General features: G+C 33.5%; 1 protein-coding gene across 1 annotated transcript in view; it reads left to right on the forward strand.

The window, feature by feature from the left end:
* Positions 1–19,061, forward strand: part of LOC123565479 (transmembrane cell adhesion receptor mua-3-like) — a 102,191-nt gene that overhangs the window by 50,489 nt on the left and 32,641 nt on the right. Inside the window, exons 42-57 of the mRNA XM_053549483.1 lie at positions 1,669–1,794; positions 4,783–4,905; positions 5,307–5,432; positions 5,783–5,905; positions 6,269–6,394; positions 7,175–7,297; positions 8,239–8,364; positions 8,669–8,791; positions 9,724–9,849; positions 10,600–10,722; positions 12,239–12,364; positions 13,132–13,254; positions 14,791–14,916; positions 15,472–15,594; positions 17,599–17,724; positions 18,453–18,575. Coding sequence (XP_053405458.1) covers positions 1,669–1,794; positions 4,783–4,905; positions 5,307–5,432; positions 5,783–5,905; positions 6,269–6,394; positions 7,175–7,297; positions 8,239–8,364; positions 8,669–8,791; positions 9,724–9,849; positions 10,600–10,722; positions 12,239–12,364; positions 13,132–13,254; positions 14,791–14,916; positions 15,472–15,594; positions 17,599–17,724; positions 18,453–18,575 — 1,992 coding nt within the window. The remainder of the gene's footprint in view (positions 1–1,668; positions 1,795–4,782; positions 4,906–5,306; positions 5,433–5,782; positions 5,906–6,268; positions 6,395–7,174; positions 7,298–8,238; positions 8,365–8,668; positions 8,792–9,723; positions 9,850–10,599; positions 10,723–12,238; positions 12,365–13,131; positions 13,255–14,790; positions 14,917–15,471; positions 15,595–17,598; positions 17,725–18,452; positions 18,576–19,061) is intronic.

Genomic DNA, 19,061 nt, shown 5'->3' on the forward strand with positions numbered 1-19,061 from the left:
AGCAACAAAACCCCATGTAATTCACAAATAAACACAAAGTCTTTGAATATGGCAAAAATAATTACGAAGCCTTTGCATTTAGCAAGCAACAAAACCCATTTTATAAAACAAAAATTACGAATCATTTGGATATGGCAAGCATCAAACCCATTGTATCTGACAAATAATTTCAGCGTCAAAACCCATTGTATATGACAAATAATTACGAAGCCTATGAATATGGCAAGCATCAAAACCTATCGTATATGACAAATAACTGAAGCTTCAAAACTTATTGTATATGACAAATAATTACGAAGCATTTGGATATGGCAAGCAACAAAACCCATTGTATATGACAAATAATTACGAAGCCTATGAATATGGCAAGCATCAAAACCTATTATATATGACAAATAACTGAAGCTTCAAAACTTATTGCATATGACAAATAATTACGAAGCATTTGGATATGGCAAGCAACAAAACCCATTGTATATGACAAATAATTACGAAGCCTTTGAATATGGCAGTCATCAAAACTCATTGTTTATGACAATTAATTACAAAATCTTTGAATATGGCAAGCAACAGAACCCATTGACAATTAATTACGAAGTCTTTGAATATGGCAAGCAACAAAATTCATTGTAATTGCCAAATAATTTCGAAGTCTTTGAATATGGCAATGATCAAAACTCATTGTATATGACAATTAATTACGAAGCTTTTGAATATGGTAATGATCAAAACTCATTGTTTATGACAAATAAGTACGAATGCTTTGAATAAGACAACCAACAAACCCCGTTGTATATGACAAATAATTACGAAGCCTTTGAATATGACGATCATCAAACAGTTTCAGACTCTTTGAATATGGCAAGCAACAAAACCCCTTGTAATTCACAAATAATCACAAAGTCTTTGAATATGGCAATCATCACAACTCATTGTCTATGACAAATAATTACAAAGTCTTTGAATATGGCAAGCAACAAAACCCATTGCAATTCACAAATAATTACAAAGTCTTTGAATATAGCAATAATCAAAACTCATTGTTTATGACAAATAATTACGAAGCCTTGTAATATGGTAAGCATCAAAACCCACTGTAATTGACAAGTATGACTAATAATTACAAATCCATCCTTTGAATATGACAATCAGCAAAACCAGCTGTATGCAACAAACATCACCATATCACTCTGTGTTTTAAAAACATTTATGCTTCATTTATTTGTGTATACCAAGACGAAAGGATACATAGAAGTTTGAACGAGAAAGAAAACTTGGGCATCTCCTTCTTTACTAAATATGAATTTCGACGGTTTGCTGCCACTCATTCGACATGATACAGAGTAACTATCATATACATCAGGTTTATATGTTTACAATGTGTGTCTCTTAAACAAGGATACACATTGTATAACATTATGTGTTCAGAGAGGACGAAGTTGTCCAGTGGAAACATTGCCTTCTGTTACTTAAGTCACTAAAATTTGAATAAGATTCCCGAATTTGAGTGCTTTTACACCTGAAGCGTTTAAGAACCAGGAAAGTTTTCTTGAAATTGAGGCGTCTGCTGTATCTTTAACTTTCATCGAACAGTCTTCTATGGGTGTTGTCTATATAGACTCGATACACATGCTTGATAGTTTACATCAGAATATCTCTTTTTACCAGTCGGAGACGAACTATGTGATCCATGTGATCCATCAACATTGCCATGTGTATCGCCGTTGGTGTGCAGCACGGAATCATACCATTGTGAATGTCCAGCTGGTCAAGTACAGATTGATGGCGCATGCTGTAAGCGATGCTATTTTAGACTTATTTATCCAGTAAACATATAATGTAGTAAATCGTGCTAAACAAACAGTTTTGTAGATTCAGCTGTATCTTATAAACGTATGATGTACTTGCTGCGAATAATTACTAGTCATGTTTCTGTATTCAGACTTTATTTTGAAATTCATTAACCTCTTTTTAAAGTTAATGGTACTGTCCAAATTGAAAGATGGACAAGTTCATTATAGACATTTAGCAGTGTAAGGGTTAAAATCCAATACAGCAAAACACCGATGGTCCGTAGCACTTGCGAGGGGATGACAGAATGTTTGAGTTATCCAGAGTTTGGATCGATCCAGTCATAAAATATATAAGAAAAGCTGTCGGGGACCGTGAAAAGTGCTTGATGCAGTCCTGCTGCTCGAGTCACCGGTGTTTTATTGTACTTTTAATTTCGGGGATGTAGGTTTGAATCCGTGAAGCGGTGTATTTATTTATTTACTTTGCTGTAATCAATACTCCTATGATAATTCATCTATCACCTGATTCATGTTTGTTATATACAACTGAAAACAAATGGAATTAAGGAGTAAATAATCTGGGAAGGCTTGTAAGGTTACTTGATCGTCGTATGCTAAATGAAAAACGGCATTAGCGCCGGAAATTCGGTTAAGTGGGTCACATATGAAACTTCCGAATATTAAGTGAAAACACATTAAAATAATTGACATTCTTTGTTATTATGGGTCTTTTATCGGAAATTTTATGGGAAAAAATGAAGTTATCCTGCCAACTGTAAAAATTGTACGTTTGGATGACATGCAGACAAGTGCGTATAACTGAGTCAAATTTATCAGGGTATTTAAACGTATCTGCTTATTGAAAATACATACTTTATCTATTTATGTACATGTATTTATAGCAAAAGTACATTATGTTGTTATATTTTGTGAAAATGAAGATGATTTTACCAATGTTAAAGTGCTGATAGGAGATAACTAAATTATTATTTAAAAAATCCTTTAAAGCAATGCTCGTTTCATTTACAGTAATGTGACCAATAAAACCATATTTTATTTTCAGAAACTGACTTGTCATTTTATATCTAATCATACTTTATAAAAGTATTTTATCTTGAAAGCAAACTATTTCTGTTGTTACCCCGCGAACGGGTGACATATAGTAATCGGACCGTTCGTCTGTCTATCTTTTCGTCTGTCCCCTCGGTTTCCGAGTGATAACTGGAAAATACACGAACCTCAAAATTAGTAGGCACGTTAAATAATATTATGATCGGCAGATGACCTCAGATGATTTTGATATTAGTTACTTAGATATAAAGGTCGTTGTGATGTTGAGCTGAAAATCTGTTTCCGATCGGTAATTGAAGAACACTTTGATATGCAACCGTTAAACTTCATGGGGTGATTATGCTTGTGGCCAGTACCTGACCTTTTTTGCTTTTTATACGCCCGAAGGGACGTTTTATGTTATACCCCCGGTGTCCGTCCGTCCGTTAGCAATTTCGTCTCCGCTCTGTAACTCTTGAACCCCTTCAAGGATTTCAAAGAAACTTGACGCAAATGTTCACCACACCAAGACGACGTGCAGAGTGCATGCTTTGGATGACTCGCTTCAAGGTCAAGGTCACACATAGGGGTCAAAGGTCATATCAGTTTGTTTCGTGTCCGCTCTGTACCTCTTTAACTGCTTGAGGGATTTCAAAGAAACTTGGCACAAATGTTCACCACCCCGAGACAACGTACAGAGCGCATGTTTCGGATGACTCGCTTCAAGGTCAAGGTCACACTTAAGGGTCAAAGGTCATATATGACTATGACTTTGCTTTGTGTATATTGCTCTGCATTGCATTGCTCTGGTTTTTATTTGGCAGATCCCTTTTGTTCACTTGCAATAATTTTTTTTTAATTTCTTCCATTTTAATTTACTATAAAGAGCTTATTTTGAAACTTATTTATCATTGGCCATAGGGAAAAACCGAGATCACTTTTCTGTGGTACAACATGGATGGTACCTCCAATTTTTAGGTGTATTTTGACATACCTGTACCTGGTAAGGATTTTTTTGTGGACTTTGAATATTTTTTATGGATTTTTTTTTAAATTTCTTCCTTTGTTATTCCTGTCCTTTGGGCTTCAACAGTCAAGTTCTTTAAATTTTTCTCCCATTCTCTGATGTAACCCTTCGGGCGTATATTGCCCCGCTTGACGGAGCTCTTGTTGAGTTCAGTAGTTCAAAGTTCAATGACACAGTTACCTTTTGCTGGAAGTCAGTTTCCGATTTATGTCTGAAGAATCTATAGAGACAAACTTCATAGAATAACTTCAATAACTAGAAAATGCATTGGCTTGTAGTCGATCGCCAGACTGCAATCATGAGATAACCCCTATTGTTTTGGGTCAGTATCTCAAAGGTCAAGTTCACACTGACCGCGATACGAAAAAAGCTTCCGCTCAATAACTGCAGAAAACTTTGGCTTACAGTCCACAAACTTCATATTATTGCCGGTGGTAAGTAGGTGACCCTTATTGCTTTAGGAGTCAGTTGGTCAAAAGGCAAGGTCAAAGTTATCTCATGACTGAAAATAGGAAAGGTCATCATAGGAGCATTCTTGTTTAATCCAAAGGCAAAAAGAAATAATAATTTGCTAAGTTGAATGTTTTTCCACCGTAGAAATCAGAGAGTAAATTTATTTATAGTCCATGACTATAGACTGGGATAAGAGAATTATAAAGGTAAGAACAAACCAATTTAAATTAGAGAGAGAAAATAAAACGCTAGAAGAAATTGTCATCTGATATATCTGCTTCAAATATTATGAAATGTTTGTTATATATCAATCGTGTAGCTCTAAAAACAGGATTCAGGTAGATGTTACTGATATTTCGTGCAAAATATTTGAAATACAATATAATTCCAGAAATATCTAGAAGACAATTAAAAAACTTCTCGAGTATTTCAGTTAATATTAAAATCTTATATTTGAAGACGGGACACTTGTAACGGAAGCATGTACAACAGCACTGGACTCTTGTACCGACCATTATGCTGAATGCAATGGCACAATATGTGATTGTGAACCTGGATTTGTTTATAATGGCTCTATCTGCCGTAATACATTTTTATTACATCAAATATTTACAAATTTTCCTTTCCAAACCTTTCAAATTTGTAGAGCTGCAGAAAAATATTGTGGTAGTCAGAAAATATGTCGTAGCTCTCAAGTAGTTTGATTTCCGTAATAATTTTGTTTAATAATATTTTAAGTTGTAACCTAAATTTTGACTTACTATTTTCAATTTGAATAAGTTAAATGGTGTGCATTTTTGAAAAAAAAAATACTTCAGTGCAAAATCATTATTCTGATAGTTTAATATATAAAAATTGGATTATATATACATCTAGTGTTATTAGAAAAAAATCTCATTGATATTGTAGTATATTTATTTATAGAGTTAAAAAATTTCATGCCGTCCTATGATCTTTATTTACACTGATATATTTTCTTAAAGTTGGACATGATTTGTGTCACCCATGTGACCCATCAACTTCTTCGTGTGACCCCGGTCTTGTGTGTAGTTCCGACACATACAGATGTGAATGTCCACAGGGCTTTGTACAAGTTAGCGACGCTTGCTGTAAATATCTGTTTTATATATGATATGATATGCGTTCTGCGTTTTAATCCATAGTTGAATAAGTAAATTGTTTGTCTATATTTTGCACTATGCTCTAAAAATGTTTAAATCTAGTACTGTTTATTTGGAAAATTTAGTATGGCATTTTCGACTAAGTTTGCGATGGAAAAAAATAAATACGTAAAATTGACAGATATAACTTAATGAAAGGTTCATCTTTTCACTGTTAAAGTATAACAATCTTGCCATTTATTGCATTCATGTATAATTTGAAATTTAAAGATAAAAATAAGAAGTTTACTTTATAGTAAGTAAGTAAATACACATTTCGTCTACCTTTTATACTGAAGATGGGAGACTTGTAACAGAAGTTTGTACAAATTCCCCCGACACGTGTATTGATGACAATGCTGGATGTAACGGCACGATCTGTGATTGCTTAGCTGGATATATTTGGAACGGATCAAAATGTGGTAAAATATTGTCACACTTTAAACCTTTATTCTCCATGACAGGCCTGCAGCGAACGCTATTTTTGACAAATGACCAAACACCCAAAGAAAGATAATCAGATGCAAACTTCCATACTTTAAAATAAGGCCTGTTAAGATAAACATGTTCATCCCGTTTTACAATACTTTAAAGCAGATAATTGCAATATTTACTTTGCTGGCTGGATGAAGTTTACATTTAGTTCTTTTTTTTCGCGGCAAACGCAAATTCGAAACTCGATATTTGAATAATAAGGTAAAATTGTTAACGTTTCAAACAATCACAAACTGAGAAAAGAAAAAATTGATTTTGTGATTTTAAGAATTGAAAACGACGTTTTGCAGTTGGTTCCGACTTGGGTGCTCCATGTGATCCTTCAACGCCTTCGTGTCTATCCCCGCTTGTGTGCAACCCGACCACATATGTTTGTGAATGTCCATCTGGTCAAGTTCAAGTCGGTGACGTGTGCGGTAAGTCTAAAATATGTATATTTAGCATCGTTTCTTGCGTAAGCGCTTATGTTAACTCGGTAAGCAGAGCTTTTGATTTTTCTGTGAAAAAATGTGGTTGAGCTGATTATCTATCGAGATGAATTTTTTTTTTTAAATGTAACCATTTGTTATTATTTTCAGTCTTTTTATCACGTTTTAATTATTTTGTTAGTCATGTAAAGATGCAATATTATGCCAACAATCATTACGCTTCAGAGAAGAATATTTGAAGCTTTAAAACAGAAAAAGTGTACAACTAAGATAAATATCTTCCTTTTTATGTATCAGATGAAACTAAAATTTAGGTGTACTTCAATTGATTTCGTGGTATGTTGTATGCAATGCAATAAAGGTATACAAATGGTGTCAACCCGCCCGCTAAGCTAACTATGGAGAACGCCGATCTACGGATCACGGGGTCGTGAGTTCGATCTCCGGGCGGGCCGTATGTTCTCCGTGACGATTTGATAAAAAATATTGTGTCTGAAATCATTCGTCCTCCACCTCTGATTCATGTGGGAAAGTTGGCAGCTACCTGCGGAGAACAGCTTTGAACTGGTACAGAATTCAGGAACAGTGGTTAGGTTACTGCCCGTCGTTTACTGTTGAAAACAAAAACGGCGTTTAACCCAAAACAAAAGAAAAAAACAATAAAAAAAAAATGGTGTCACGTATTATTCGACATCCTGTGTATTAAGTAGTCCTAAATATTTGGGAAAAAAAATGAAACGAACGTTAAATTTTATTTCTTCTACAAAGTCGGCACCCTTGTAACGGAGGTTTGCACGGTAATACTGGACACTTGCGTTGACGATAATGCCGGTTGCAATGGAACAGTGTGTGACTGTGATCCGGGCTTTCATTGGAACGGCTCTTTATGCGGTAACAAAATTCATTCTGTGTCTAAATAGTTTTGCATATACGCTCTTGTAGTACACATGATTGAACAGAACCTGTATGGCATACTCGACATATGCGTACACTCTAAAAAATATGCATATATGCACTTACAGTGGAACACGTTAGGCTTACTGGATGTAGACATTCGGTTTTTAAATGTCTTGATACAATATTTTTGTACTTGCGTGTTCATTAGAATTAAATGAAAACTGAGGGTTATATTCATTTATATTTATATTTATTTATTTATTTATTTATTTATTTATTTATTTATTATACCAGATTTATAGACATTTCATGCATAAAATGTTATCAGTCAGACAAACCGCTGTAAAAATAGCTAAAGATGGCATTTGAAGTTGCAAGATGTAAAGTTTTAGAACAGAACTTTGTACTACCTTAAACATAAGAATGATTTAACAAACAGTATTGACAATATACAATACAGAGCTAATACTACAAATGCAAAATACGAAGTATATCGTAGATTGTGTGCTATATTATCTAGCGCACAATACAGGACTAATACAAGTGCTAACTACGAAGTATACCGTAGATGGTGTGCTATCTTTTCCAACGTACTGAACTCACTCTCAGACGCCTGTAAAATTCACTTTAAGTATATTAAGCTCATAATTGTTGTTGAGGACACGGTTTCTAAGATAGTCACGAAGAGAAACTTGTAGCATTTACGATGCAAGTAGTGTATTTTTCTTCTTTTTTTTTCATTTTTAGACTGTTGTAAAAGTAATGATCAACAAGTTGGAAGATATTCAAAATTAAAACTGAAAATGGAAGATTTGTAATAAGTGTCTAGTTTATTCCAAAACGGCACTTTATACCCTTTCGAACAAATGTGTTTTGTAAAGAAGTTTAACTTTAAATATCTGGAATTCTTACTATTCATCTGTTTCCATTTTTAGTTGGTATGAATCCTTGTGAGCCATGTGACCCTTCAACGCTTCCTTGTGGACCTGGTTTGGTTTGTGGTCCAGACACCTACAGATGTGAATGTCCATCTGACCGAGTTCAGATAGGAGATGCTTGCTGTAAATATGACACTTTTCGTAAATTCCGAAATGAAGTGATTTCAATATCTAAGAAACAAAATATTGTAGTAAAACTGATGAAATATTGCAGTGAAACTGTTGTTTGAAATTATAAAATATTTTAATCAAAAGTAAATATATGCTAATGAATATACTTTAAAATCTTCATGTTGATAACGAGACCTTGGGGTATTTGAAAAATATTATTGTCAATACACTGATTGTTTTAATTATATTATTTTTGTTATTTTTAGCTGGTTTGGGCAAGATTACTTTTAATGTTTGAATTTTAATGTATTTGAAGATGGGACACTGGTCACTGAAGAATGTACAACGTCTTTGCCTACATGTGTAGATGACTATGCCGAATGTAATGGAACAGTGTGCGACTGTTTGCCAGATTTCATTTGGAACGGATCTAGTTGTGGTAATGTTTATCATTGTTGAAAGGTGCACGGCCATAGTGTTTTTCTGATTTGTAAAGGATAAAGATAGGCCATAGCAGGTTTTATAGTTGTAAAAGATAAAGATTTGAATAAGAACGTGCAGGCCATAACATGTTTTATGGTTTTGTAAAAGATAAAGATTTGGATACGAAAATGTACGCACATAGCGTGTTTTATAGTTTTGTAAATGATGAAGTTTTGAATAAGAACGTGCGCGGCCATAGCGTGTTCTTTAGTTATTTTAAAGGATAATAATTTGTTTAAGAAAACGCACGACCATGGTGTGTTTTATAGTTTCGTAAAGGATAAAGATATGAATAAAATTTTGCATGGTCATAGCAGTTTTCAAAATCTTGTAAAGGGTTGAAATTTGAAAAAGAAAGTGCAACTCCGTATCATTTTTAAAGTATGTGCACAGCCATAGCATGTTTTATAGTTGTGTAAAAGATAAATTTTGAATAAGAAAGTTCAAGGCCAAAACTTATTATATATTTCTATAAAGATTAAAAATTTTAATAAGAAAGTGTGTAAAATATAAACTAAAATCCCATGATTTGAAACAGTGAAAGTTTTGAATATAATCCATCGTTATTTTTCGATAAACTACCAAAAATATGTAAAAGACAATGGCTCGATTTCACTCTTCAACGTCAAACATTAGCTTAATATTAAATAAATATTATCTTTGATCTCATGAAAATCAACGGTTTTCCTTGGATTCTTCAATGCTTATATCTTTGTTGCTAAAGATAGATATACAAAGTCTCGAGAGAGAGTTTTGAATAATCAAATTTACAGAAATATAACGCATTTTTCATACAAAATACGAATTCTGTTTAAGGGAGATTTTTCAACTCGGATTGAGGAATAGTAAAGTAGTTTGTATTTTCATTTTTCACATATATCTTCACAGTTGGATTCGATCTCTGTCATCCGTGCGATCCTTCGGCATCTACTTGTCAAGGTAACCTGGTATGCAGTTCAAACACGTACAGGTGTCAATGCCCACCAGACGAAGTTCAAATCGGAAACGATTGCTGTAAGTTCTGACAGTCATTTTTAGTTGACAATTCTTTTTTTCAAAGAATACATGTTCACTCGTATATCTGCGCTAGATTTTCACAGAGAATAATGTATAAAGTTTACGTATTTTGTAATTTTTACAGATAATCTGAAAAACCTGTATGTCATTTAGGATGTTTATGTTAATATACAGTTTCACAAGTAATGTAAAATTGGATTAAAACATTGTAGTTTTGAAAACAGTTCATATTGTACTATTATAATCAATATTCATTTTCAAGTGTTGCCGCTTCAATTAATTAACACTAAGGCAGCATTCAGTATGAAGCAATATTTTGTGACCGTATTTGAGTCTAGGCTTTACGGCATTCATTCATAACTTCTTATCTACACACATGAAGCAATTGGCTTTGTATCCAGTCTGATAAGCAGATGTTTTATTTTGATACCGATAAAATCAGTTAAAAACAAGGACAACAATCTAACAGGAGAAACCACGTTCCAAGAACGCAGCCGCCGGTACGGCACTTTGTTTACTGCATTTAGTTATATCTTCTAAATTATCTGCACGCAGATAAGCCTGTGAATCCAGTTTGCAAGCTGCAGCTCAGTCAATTTCACTTAAAGTTAAGTTCTGTATGTTCAACAGCTCCATACATTAAGCGTTTTGGTATTTGCATTTAATATATTTTAAACTTCCGGACAGCGTTTTATATGATGCACATGCTGTTTCTTTGAGGTAAGCATTGATTCTCTTTGATTTTAGATGGTACCCATGTTACTGATTCATGTACGCCAACATTGGACACGTGCATAGATAAATTTGCTGAATGCAACGGCACAGTATGTGATTGTAAGGAGGACTTTATCTGGAATGGTTCAATATGTGGTAATATATCAGTTTTAGTAAAAATTTCTTGATCTAAGATGTTTGTTCGATTTCATTTGTCTTCTTATTTCAAGTTTTGATGGGAGCACAAACCTGTGTTCTACCTACTCCGGATTCGTTTTTCGAATACTTTGTAAAATACTAATAGTTAATTAACACCAATCAAAAGAATTTCAACACACTGGTCATAGCTTTATCAGATCAAGTAGTTCCAACGTTGTTTGAGCGGTGAATTTTACGCAGATCAGATGGAGAAATGTGGCCGATACTATAAATTTCCGGTCTTGTAAGTATGATTTAAAGAAAATTCTACCGGTTAGATAACGAATCAAATGAAAACGATGGGTGCACCAGAAGCGCAAATGTGTCCATTTTTCAGCACATATGTCCATTTAGCTGAGATTTGTGCCGTTTATGGACACATGTGCTAAAAAATGGACACATTTGCGCTTCAGGTGCACCCATCGTTTTCATTTGATTCGTTTTCTAACAGGTAAAAATTTCTTTAAATTATACTTACAAGACCGGAAATTTATAGTATCGGCCATCTGATTTCCTCCACCATTTTTACACACTCCTCTATTTCATCTGGATTTTTACTTGAAAAATGCACAGAATTCTTGATATAAAAACACTTTCAAAATCAAGAATTTGTACTAACAAACCATGGATAATTATCAAAATTTCATAAAGTTTTTATCTGCTGTATGCAAGTTATATAGAATTATATATAATTTTTTATCAGATGTTGCTCTTCATTTTAATTATGATAATCATTTGTTAGATGAGTTTTGATTTTGTTTCTGATGGTTTTCACAGACTTTTAAAAGAAACATATTGGATTCACCAACTTGATACATGTACACTGTATTCAAAAGGTTTAAATACCAAAGTGGTTTATAAATAGTTTGAATAGAACCCTCTGTATTTATTTTTATAATACTTATTTTTATCAGCTGTTATTTTCCACTTTAATTTATACATGTACTAGATTAGTTTTACAGTGGAAAACATTTGCATCTTTTTGATCCAGTTAATAAGAATACTAAAAATCATTATACAAAAATTGTAATACATTGATAATTGGTACAATTTAAAAAAAAACATTAGTTAATTTTGTGCCAAAATATGTAACGTCATTTGGCGACGTCGTTTTGGCATGACGTCATTTCCTGTATCATTTATGTTGTTACTGATGAAGGCATAGAGCCGAAAACATGTTTAAGCAATAGATATAAATTGAAATATTAGTTTTAGTTTTGTTTTGGATTATTTAAATAGAACTATAAAGTATTAAGATATTATCTCATATCGTTTTTGATATATCAAATACGATAAATCTGCAACATGTCCGTCTGTTTGTAATGTTTATAAATAAATTTCTGGCCCAAAAAGAACTGTTTCATATACTGAATTTTATTTGACAAATGTAATAAATGTATTAACAGGTAAGTGAAAAACCAATGCAAAATTAAAAAAAAGACTTAAAAAATCTAATAAAGGTAATTATTTACAGTTGGGCATTGGCTTTGTCACCCATGTGACCCTTCAACAACTTCATGTGACTCCAGTCTTGAATGCAGTCCGGATACATACAGATGCGAATGTCCGTCTGGCCAAGTACAAATTGGAGATGGTTGCTGTAAATATGAAAAGTTTTCTTCTTGAAACTGTTGATTATTACCCAGGAAAAAATATCTGATACGCGAGTAAACATTAACATCATATTTTCTTTCTATTATTTGCGAGAAATTACACATTCATATCACTTCTACTTTCCAGAATACGCATGTAAACGGTAAAATAAATTCTTCTTACTAGAATGCAGGTATCATGTCTTCTTTCCAAAATACGCAAGAAAAGATAAACACCATCACTTTTTTTCTAGAATAGACGAAAAAAGAACAAAAGTATTTACTTTCAAGAATATACGAATAAAATAAAAAACATTAGCTTTCCTTTCTAGAATATGTGAGTAAACCTTAACACCAGGTCTACTTTCTAAAATACGCGAGTAAACATATAAAAATGTAATATGACTGTCATTGTTTATCGAACGAAATTTATATCTATTTGACAATGTATTCCGATTACTTGAATAGCTTACATATAACTTACATAATAATCAAACTTGCTTTGTAAAAACCTGTTTGTGTAGAGCCTATACCAGTTGCGTTTACATAGACCTACTTAATAAAATAGAAATGTCCATCTCAACACAGTGTTCGTTGTGTGTGAACATGTATGTTTATATATTTTAAAACAAATGGATAACTTAACAATTCGGAAAAGACCCAAAATTATGTTTTGTACAGGGAGAGAATTGATTAATGTGAAACAATTTCATTATATATCAATAATTTCATTTATTTTTGAAATGTCACATATAAAATTGTTTTTCTTCTAAAGATGGAACACGAGTGACTGAGGTGTGCACTACTGTTGTAGACACGTGTGTTGATATATATGCTGCATGCAACGGAACTATTTGCGACTGTATAGCGGGTTTTATCTGGAACGGATCTAAATGTCGTAAGTAATAAACCTCCATTTGAAACTGAGTAAATGTGAAATCGGTATCCCCATCATCCTTCAAAAGTCGGACTTGTTCCTTTCCCATGTCAAAAACAGTCAAGTTCGTCTTGTACGATTGTAAGGCAGAGCACAATATTGCTAGTTCACAAATCTTGTTTACAATACACAGGCCAGATTTTCTGTTTGTTGTTCAGAAGACCTGGTCAAAACGTGTGTCTTTATGAATATAGGGGACGTTAGGTAAGTTGAACTTTCCATTACCTCTCCTAAACAGACTCAGTCAAGCCGACTCTGCTATCATATTGCTTATTTGTGTTATCTATGCTTCTAAAGGACCTTCTTGTAGATTTTATCAGCCATCACATAAGCAGTTTATCAAGTGCCGTGTGGCGGGTTTTACTATTAACGAAGTTAAGGTCAATTTTGAAACTGGGTCACAAAACTAAGTCGCTAGGTCAAATCATATGAAAACTTTGCTAGCATTGTACTTGATCTACACGAAATTATGTCAAAATATTTTCCAAATTAATTTTAGATCGAGTTCGAAACTTGTTGATAATGGGTTACAAATGAGGTTAAGTATAACATCTTATAAATGTAACATTTTGTGAGCTCTAGCTTACACTATGAGAAATGCAGACACTTCTATATAAATCTCTACCATCGTCGAAAATACTCAACTTAAAAAATAACCATTGTTGTAAATGTTCTATATATTTTCCTGATACTTTTTTCAGAATACAACCCGCTCCTGAAACTGCAACAGCCATTTGTTATAGTAAAAATTGAATACTTGTTTATTTTAAGTGATTGTTGGTACTGAAATTAGTTATAGTATGGCTGGATGTATCTAAATCTGCGATATTCAAGTTTTTCTTTAGAAGTTTTGTTAAATTATTTATACATGTCTACTTTTATGCACTTAATAATTTCAAAGTTTTAATCTACAGTATAACGCTCAACCATATTTTATGTCATTAAGTCGATAATTACTATATATAACGTGTAATAACCTTTCTTTAGACGGAATTAAATATTTTGTATGGAACTCGTTCTGTGCTGAGTTGTGTTACACCATTTGACTGACTGAAAGTCTTGTAAGGATTTCACTGTTACCATTTAAAACATACTTAGTTCCAATAATTCGGCATATATATGCAGTTTTACTTGTTAGTAATATTCACTGTAAGTTTAACATGTATGTTAATTTTTTGTTCGTGTGTTGTCGAACTATTGTATGATGATATACACACGCAATTTAAAAATATGCGAGTAAATATTTACTAGAATTCTTATGTTAGAAGTTACGAATCTAAAAAGCCATAATATGTCAAGGAATATGATTACAACTTCTATTGTAATCAGTTTTGCTTTGTTTGGACAAAAGTGCATGGAAAGAATGATTCCGAACCATCACTTCGCTTATTCACTATGATATTATATATAACACAATTTCAGGCCCAGAAACTGTGACTTCATTAAAAATATTTATAGTTTTTACATAGTTACTGAAGCTGATTTTTTAATTTACAGTTGGAGAAGATCTGTGTAATCCATGCAATCCCTTAATGCCTACGTGTGGACCAGGCCTCGTTTGCAACCCGAACACATACAGATGTGAATGTCCGACGGATCAAGTACAAGTGGGAGAAAACTGCTGTAATTATAAAATATATTTACAAAACAATAATGTTTTGTTCCTGTAACAATAGTTTTGTAAAGCGTTTGTTGAATAAAAAGAAATAACCTTATTTTAAGTTTATTAATATTGTCAAAAGCCCAGTCTTAATACAGTTTATTAACGGAATAAATGCCAAATAGTGTTATTTGTTTTCATACAAGCCGATCCATAGAAATTGGTACATTCTTATATGTTAACGTTGTCAATAAACACTTTCACATATAGCATGTAATCACATAGCTTTTTATGTCAGTATTTAAGATGCTAAATGTTTTTGAAATATGAGATTGAATAGAAACTGCTCTAAAAGACGTCCATTCGTTAATTTCGACTTACCGCTCTGAGTGTTGTCCTGTACATATTTCTTTCTTTAGCCATTGGAATCATACATGACTGAAAACTTGTAGACATAACTACAGAAAGAGGTACATCTGAAGTCAGAAATATCTAAAGTGGGGTATTGTAATAATGAAAAGGGACGTCCGTTTTAGACTATTCTTTAAAACCACGTTTATATTTATTTATTTTTCAAGATGGAACCCGTGTAACTGAACCGTGCACACTCAATCCCGACACATGCACCGACAAAAACGCGGACTGTAATGGGACAATATGTGACTGTTTACCAGGATTTATTTGGAATGACACAATTTGTGGTAGGAGATTTGTTTTTATATACATGTAATGAATAATGCTATAATGTTTGGTTATAGCGGTCATCACTTTTTTTAACGATATGACATATTTCTTAAATGTAGTATAGTCACTATATAGGAACAGACAATATTTCTTCCGTTGTTTTGCTTGCAAGTGACAGTATTTTGTCCGTTTTGGTGTAGGTCCAGGTGTTTCGAGGGTAACGATGTGTGAAGGGCTGTTTTGTGCCCCCCCCCCCATGAGTGGTGGGGGCATATAGATTTGGTCTTGTCCGTGTGTCCGTGCGTCCGTCCGAAGTTCGTGACGCGTCTAGCTCAAAAAGTATTTGATATAAATTGATGAAACCTTGCTTGAGTCTTTATCGTGATATGAACTTGCGCAACTCCTGTTTTTTGTCTGGCTCCGCCCCCTTTTTCCAGAGTTATGGCCCCTGAAATAGTCATAAATGCACATTTTCACCTTGTGACACGCCTAGCTCAAAAAGTATTTGATGTAGATTCATGAAACATTGCATGAGTCTTAATCATGATATGAACTTGCGCACTTCCTATTTTTTTTCATCTGGGTCTGCCCCCTATTTTCAGAGTTATTGCCCCTGAAATAGTCAAAAATGCACATTTTCACCTTGTGACGCGCCTAACTCAAAAAGTATTACATATAAATTGATTAAACCTTGCATGAGTCTTTATCATGATATGAACTTACGCACCTCATATTTTTTGCCTGCCTCCGCCCCCTATTTTCAGAGTTATGGCCCTGAAATAGTCAAAAATGCACATGTTCACCTTGTGACGCGCCTAACTCAAAAAGTATTACATATGAATTGATTAAACCTTGCACGAGTCTTTAACATGATATGAACTTGCGCACCTCCTATTTTTTGTCTGCCTTCAACCCCTATTTTCAGAGTTATGGCCCCTGAAATAGTCAAAAATGCACATTTTCACCTTGTGATGCACCTAGCTCAAAAAGTATATGATATAAATGGATGAAAACTTGCATGAGTCTTTATCATGATATAAACGTGCACACCTCTTATTTCTTGGCTGGCTCCTTTCCCTATTTTTAAAGTTATGGCCCCTGAAATAGTCAAAGAATGCACATTTTCACCTAATTATGTGCCTAGCTGAAAAAGTATTTGATGTAAATTCATGAAACCTTACTAGAGTCTTTATCATAATGTTACCTTGCACACTTGGCATTCTTCTTGAGAATCTTAGCGCTTATTACAGAGTTATGGCCCTTGAAATAGCCAAAATAGTGGATTTTTTGTTTGTGATGCTCATAGCTCAAAAAATATATGGCCAAGAATAATGAATCCTTTTCATAAAATGTTTGTTTAGGCTATACCCCATTAAGACTGCAAATATTTGAATTATTTCCCCTTATTTGTGACAAATGTACCAGTGTGTGTGTGTGGGGGTGGGGGTGTGGGGGCGGGCACACCCTGTGTTCTAAGGACACATTCTAGTTAATGTTGATGTCACTTGACGGCCAACTCGTATTCTACTTTTCGTGTTCATATATGATATATATCTTTATTTTTTAATGGAATGTACATGCTTTGAAATGAAAATATACGTTACATAGAATAAAAGTAAACAATGTAAATTCAGATTGACTTCATTTTGACTTGATGAATTTCTTCTATACAAGAGCAGATTATAACTGTTTTTTAACACATTGCTTTAGTATGTCAAGCTGTAGATACGTGGTGAAATATTAGTTTTTTGTATAAAGTTTGCTGCCCATATAAAATACATGAATACGAGCCAGCAAAGTATAGTGTTGACAATAGACTGGTCAATAGCACAGACTATGGACCGGCGTTTTATATAAAGAATCATGTCATAGTTCTGACTATGAAATTGGAATTTAAAGTTGTGTGTATCGGTTGTGGAGGCTGCACTTCTCATGCAGCGTGATAGCATTATTCCATCAAATCACTGGACCTCCTTCACTGGTAAATTTGATCATTAGCTAAAAATGTTTTTTGTTGACAGTTGGATTTGAACTGTGTGATCCATGTGACCCTTCAACACTTCCATGTGGATCTGGTCTCGTATGCGACCCAGACACATACAGATGTGAATGTCCATCTGACCGAGTTCAGATAGCAGGTGCCTGTTGTAAGTATCAGCCGAGGACTTTATGCTTGACCGATACTATAAGTTACATTGAAAGTATGATTAAGCTAGAGATGACTGTAGTAACGAAATGATAGAGGAAACTCCCTTTTGGAAAATCACCTGTTACTATATTTAGTTACAGCTTTCCAGTTTTGGACGTACTGAAACTCGTGATTTTTAAAACGGGAAGTTTCCCCATACTGTAAAAGGTTAACATTGTATAAGTTTATTGAATCTACTCTGCTTCATATACATTGAATGAAGGTTTACCGGAGCTTAGAGAAAGCGTAGTTATGCTTGGATTTCAAAACAATTTACTGGAAAACGTATCTGATAATTGCATAAAGATTTTTATATGTATCCACATTTTTTTTTAAATGTGAAGTGTAACGGCTTACAGCTGTCAAATTCCTTTTCTATACCAAACTTCTTGTGCATACGTTTGTATAATGGCTGATTTTTTCCACTTCTATAGTAAACATCGACGGCCTACATCTGTATAATGACTAATTATGTGGACCACTTCTAATGCAAACTTCGAGTGCATACATCTCTATAATGACTAGTTAGGTGGATTGTATACATCACTTTGGTGACTGTTTAGGTGGATTACATGCATCTGTCGTGATTCGTTTAAATGTTTCAAATGCGCGAACTATTATTTTTCACGTGCATTACATACATGTATTTAATGACGATTTATGTGGATACATTTTTAATACTTTAAGATGGAACACTTGTGACTCAGCCATGTACACAGGGTTTGAACACATGTATTGACAATTATGCTGAATGCAACGGCACTATTTGTGATTGTATAGCAGGATTCATATGGAATGGTTCCTTTTGTGGTAAATATTTAAAAAAATATACTGCATTGAGGCATAATTAAACAGAACCAGTCTTTAAGTTCCAGTCATGTTCTTCAATGTAAAGCTAATAGTAAAAATATAAGCATGTAGATATTTTTAAAAAGAGAACTTTTTTAAAACCCTGAATACACTGGTTCTTGCTTGATACCGCGATACAGTGTACCCGCGACACAGTGTACCCGTTTAAAGTCATTTTTGATACATAAGTACACACTTAAGTAAACGGATGTCTACATAATCATAAAACATATGCCAAAATGAATTGTAGTTACAATTTAACATTTTGACAGCATTATGGCCTTTCCTGACATTAAAATTTGCAAAATGTCTATTCCAAATCGATAACTTATGACATGATGTATGGATTGAATTCATGTATGCAAAACATGTATATAATTATAAAATACAGGCCCATTTCGATTTCAATTACACTCTACATTTTTTTGGAACTTTCAAAACTTTTGA

The sequence above is a fragment of the Mercenaria mercenaria genome, chromosome 8, assembly GCF_021730395.1.
Source record: "Mercenaria mercenaria strain notata chromosome 8, MADL_Memer_1, whole genome shotgun sequence".
NCBI lineage: Eukaryota > Metazoa > Mollusca > Bivalvia > Venerida > Veneridae > Mercenaria > Mercenaria mercenaria.